Source organism: Tupaia chinensis, unplaced genomic scaffold, assembly GCF_000334495.1.
Source record: "Tupaia chinensis unplaced genomic scaffold, TupChi_1.0 Scaffold000081_1, whole genome shotgun sequence".
NCBI classification, from domain to species: domain Eukaryota; kingdom Metazoa; phylum Chordata; class Mammalia; order Scandentia; family Tupaiidae; genus Tupaia; species Tupaia belangeri.
The window spans coordinates 238,498-242,626 of NW_006159542.1; the positions used below are offsets into that span (position 1 = coordinate 238,498).

Sequence of the window (4,129 nt, forward strand, 5' to 3'; positions counted from 1 at the left end):
AGGTAATTCAAGGTTTATAGTCTCTCAGGGGCTGATCACATATCCTACTAACGGGTCTACCATTGTTGCCAATAAGAAGCTCCAAGTGGCTTCTGCTGATGGACTTTTACGCAATCTTGTCCCTTTACACCTCCATAAGACCTTACTCTGTTACTTTGGTCCAGTGTAAACTCTTTCAGAACTTATATGTATTGTGACCTTTTTCACAGTCGGTGGACGTGTTGTCATTTCCATCTGCCCCTACTGCTGATGGGTCTGACTTCATGTCCCAGGGTCTGAATTTTATTTTATGGATCAATTATTCAAGAGTCAGTTATACACATGGAGTCTCTGCCTCTGGTTCCTGGGACATAGCTCTTAAGACCCTTGGAATTGGGGCCAGCAGGTGGCATAGTGGTTAAGGTGCTGGACTCCCACACAGTCAACTGCAGTTTGGGTCCCAGATCCATCAGCTTGAAAATCACACTAGGAGTGTGTGCATGCATGCCTGGTGGAGGAGAAGGAATTGTGGCAAGGCCATCCCCCAGGGGGGTGATTTCTCACTCTCCTTTAGTCTCTCTCACTCTCTCTCTCCCCAGTGAACACATATGCCCTATGGCAAAAAACTAAAAATAAATAAATAAATAAAATGTAAAATCCTTGGAATTGTCCTTATAATACTTTTTATATAAATGCATAAATATAAAAAGTGTTTTCCTGGGTTCTGTGAGTCACTCTAGCAAATTAATGGAGCCCCAGGAGGGGATTGTAGAAACCCCAATTTACAGCCAGCCAGTCAGAAGCACAGATCACAATGTGGGGCTTTAACTGGCATTTGAAGTGAGAGGAACCATCAGACTAAGTCTTCAACCTGTAGGCTCTAACACAGATCAGGTCAGAAAGTAACTGAATTAGAGAACATCTAGCCAGTGTCCGCTACAGAATTGTCTAGTGTGGGGGAGGAGGGGAATCTCTACATGTCTGGTCACAGAACAGGAAAAAAGGAAGAGTTTATTTTTTTCCTCTTACAGTGGCTCTTGGGCTTCTGCCTCTACCATGGGAAAAACCATGCCTTGGGAGCTGTTCATTCCATAACGACTAGAGAAAACAGAAAAGTCCTGATTCCAACTCATGGACTGAAGCCAAGCCCAGTTGAGTCCCACCTAAAATAGACAGAATCCCAGCCAGTTCACACACATGTGAGCAAGAAATCATGCTTACTGTTACAAACCATGTCATTCTGCAGGCTCGTCTCACAGCGTGGTTGTGGCGATAGCTGATGAACACGGCTGCCCAAGACACCCTGTATTCTGAAAACCAACTCTTCCATTAAAGTGAGCTGGAATTTTTTTCATTTGCCATCAGAGAGCCATAACTAAGGTAATCATTATACTCCTTTGATGATTTCATTTGCTTATAAAATCCTAAGTAGCACAGCAAACTAAATAGAAAAATCAGCTTCTGTCGTGATTTACATCTTACCATTTTTTTGTCTGAAGAGAATCCAACTGCCACCCAACCATCTGTGTCTGCACTCAGTTCAAATTCCACATCAGCCCCTATCATCCGGTAGCTGAGGAAGTAGTCACAGGTTTCTGCATTGCAGCCTGGTTTGCCATATCTAGAGCATATATCAAAAGAGACATTACTTTTTCTACTTATTCAAACTACGAGACCATCTCCTATATATCAGCCAGGACACGAAGCAATGTCATTAAATACAGTAGGTCTTTGCTACTGGGATCTGCTGCCCCTTCTCTTCATATAAACTAAGGTCCAGAGGTGGACAGAGGCTACAGGACTAGAACCTGGGTCTCTGAACTCCCACCCTGTGTTCTCTACATTATTTTAGAATTTCTTAAATGTTAGCTATTAATTATTTCTACATCTTTTTTAGAGAAAAAAGAATTTCCAAGTTGATCATTTAAATTGTTTTTGTTAATCAAATATACATAAATTCTTTTTACTGACAAATTTTCATACAATCAAACTAACACACATTTATAAGTGAAATACAAATTAAATAAAAAGCCAGGAATGTTGAAATTCACAGTACTCGGGGCCAGCAGGTGGCATGGTGGCTAAGGGTGTTAGATTCCAACATGGCTGACCACAGTTCGAGTCCTGGATCTGGCAGCTTGCTTTTTCACTTTCTCTCTCCTCTCCTCTCCTCTCCTCCCCTCTTGGCTTCTCATGCCCAGAATCCCTGATCTCTCCTCTCCTCTCCTCTCCTCTCCTTTCCTCTTCTCTCTTTCTCTCACTTTACCCCTCTCTGGTCAAATTAAAATAAATGAATAAATAAATAAATGGATAAATAAAGTTAAATAAAATAATTCTTAAAAAAACAAAGAAAGAAGGAAATTCATAGCACTCATGGGATGGATGGTGTGGTTTTACTGACAGTGCTTTTCTGCTTTTGTGCTTTGGGTAGGTCTGATAATACAAGATCTTCTGAATTGAGCATGTTCTCATTACAACCATAGGAAAGGCTCAACTATCCTCCACTTTTACATGTTTGAACTGCTGCAAAATCCCTCATTCACACCACACACCAAAGGAATACTTCATCTGATACTCACTCAGCATGAATACATCATCATTCATTTATAGAACCTGCCTTTGTTCTGTAGGGCTACTTGGTGCTAATATAATTACAAACTCAGACACTAAAACCTATAGCATTATAAGGTAGTTATACAGAGAGATGATGCATACATTCACCCTTGTAAAGAATATCATTGAAATAAAAACACAAATTTAAATTTTCTTACAAAGGACTGGTGGATTCTTTAAGAACCAGCAAGCTCTCCCTTGAAGAATACTGTATTACACCATTTTCAGAAGGATAGAAAATCACAGCAATGAGTGGGGCAATCTAAGTTCAGATGGAAGATATCTCAAGGAATGAGACACAGAGTGCTAAGGTTTGTCTGAGGAGGGAGGCAAGAACATGCTATTCTGCGTGTAGATATACTCTGAGCAGCCAGGAAGAGCTATAAAGTCAAAGCAACACAAAATTGGGGATTGGCAGCTGGTATAGTGGTTAAGGTGCTGGACTCCCACATGGAAGACTACAGTTCAAGTCCCAGACCTCACAGCTTGCTCTCTCTCTCTCTCTCTCTCTCTCTGCCTCTCTTGGACAATTAAAATATAAATTAATAATTCTTTTTTTTAGAAGGCAACACAGAATTAAAATAACAAAAATGAAAAGGGTTAAGGAAAGTTAAGGAAGGAGTGAACAGGCCAAAAAAGAAGTCACTCTGAAGCCAACAGAATACTAAAATTCCTTCCCTTCTCAAAAACATCCCCCAGTCACCAGAATTACACATTATTGGCTCTCTTTCTCAATACATCTATTACTGGATCTTTATACCTATTAGACGTCTAATACTCAGAAATGGCCTTGTAATGCAAACAAAACTCAAAAGCACTGTATTTGATTTTCCTCTTAGACATTGAGCACTGAACGACAAAACCAAAATCAGAACCTTTAGTGCAGTGGCCATGAAAACCTTTATTCAGGGGCAATTTGTTTCTGGAAGAAAAGGATTCAAGAAGACTTTTCCAACAAAGCAGGGCTGTCTAGACTGGAGTCACATCCCATACTCCTAATTCCTAACCTCAGCCTGACATGTCTTGACAGAATACTTCTAATAATCATGCTGGGACTCACTATACCTGAGATCACAAGCTAACTACAATAACCAATGCTTAATGACTGGTTTCCACCATACAGACATTCATAAATCAAGACTATCTGAAAAGGAATTGGGAATTAGACATGTCGGCTGTTTCCTGTCTTGCCCACAGCCCCTACTGAATAAGCACAGACACACTCTGGGTCCTATGACTCCTCATACAACCCATTGGTGAGCAGCGGACCCCTGGGCCAATGACGGTACAGCCAGAAATGAAGGATCAGAGAATGGTAAACTGGGTGGCCATTAGAAAACTTCGCTGAGATTGAGGGGATACAGGTCTCTGGTTAGAAGAAACTGCATGTAATGTAATGTAAATACTACCTTGAGAAATAAATCAATTTCTTAGCCTTCAAGTTATCCAACTAGCAGTTCTACCAACCTAAAGCATCCCTTAGTCCTTCCACAGTCATCCACTTTGATTTTGGCAAATGGATCCACAGGAGGAGCAG

General features: G+C 40.8%; 1 protein-coding gene across 1 annotated transcript in view; it reads right to left on the minus strand.

Annotated features, from left to right (window-relative positions):
- Window positions 1–4,129, minus strand: part of FRRS1L (ferric chelate reductase 1 like) — a gene marked incomplete at its 5' end in the record, with an annotated part of 37,000 nt that overhangs the window by 6,052 nt on the left and 26,819 nt on the right. Inside the window, 2 exons of the mRNA XM_006142798.1 lie at window positions 1,462–1,600; window positions 4,060–4,129. The exon at window positions 4,060–4,129 is cut by the window's right edge and continues 4 nt beyond it. Coding sequence (XP_006142860.1) covers window positions 1,462–1,600; window positions 4,060–4,129 — 209 coding nt within the window. The remainder of the gene's footprint in view (window positions 1–1,461; window positions 1,601–4,059) is intronic.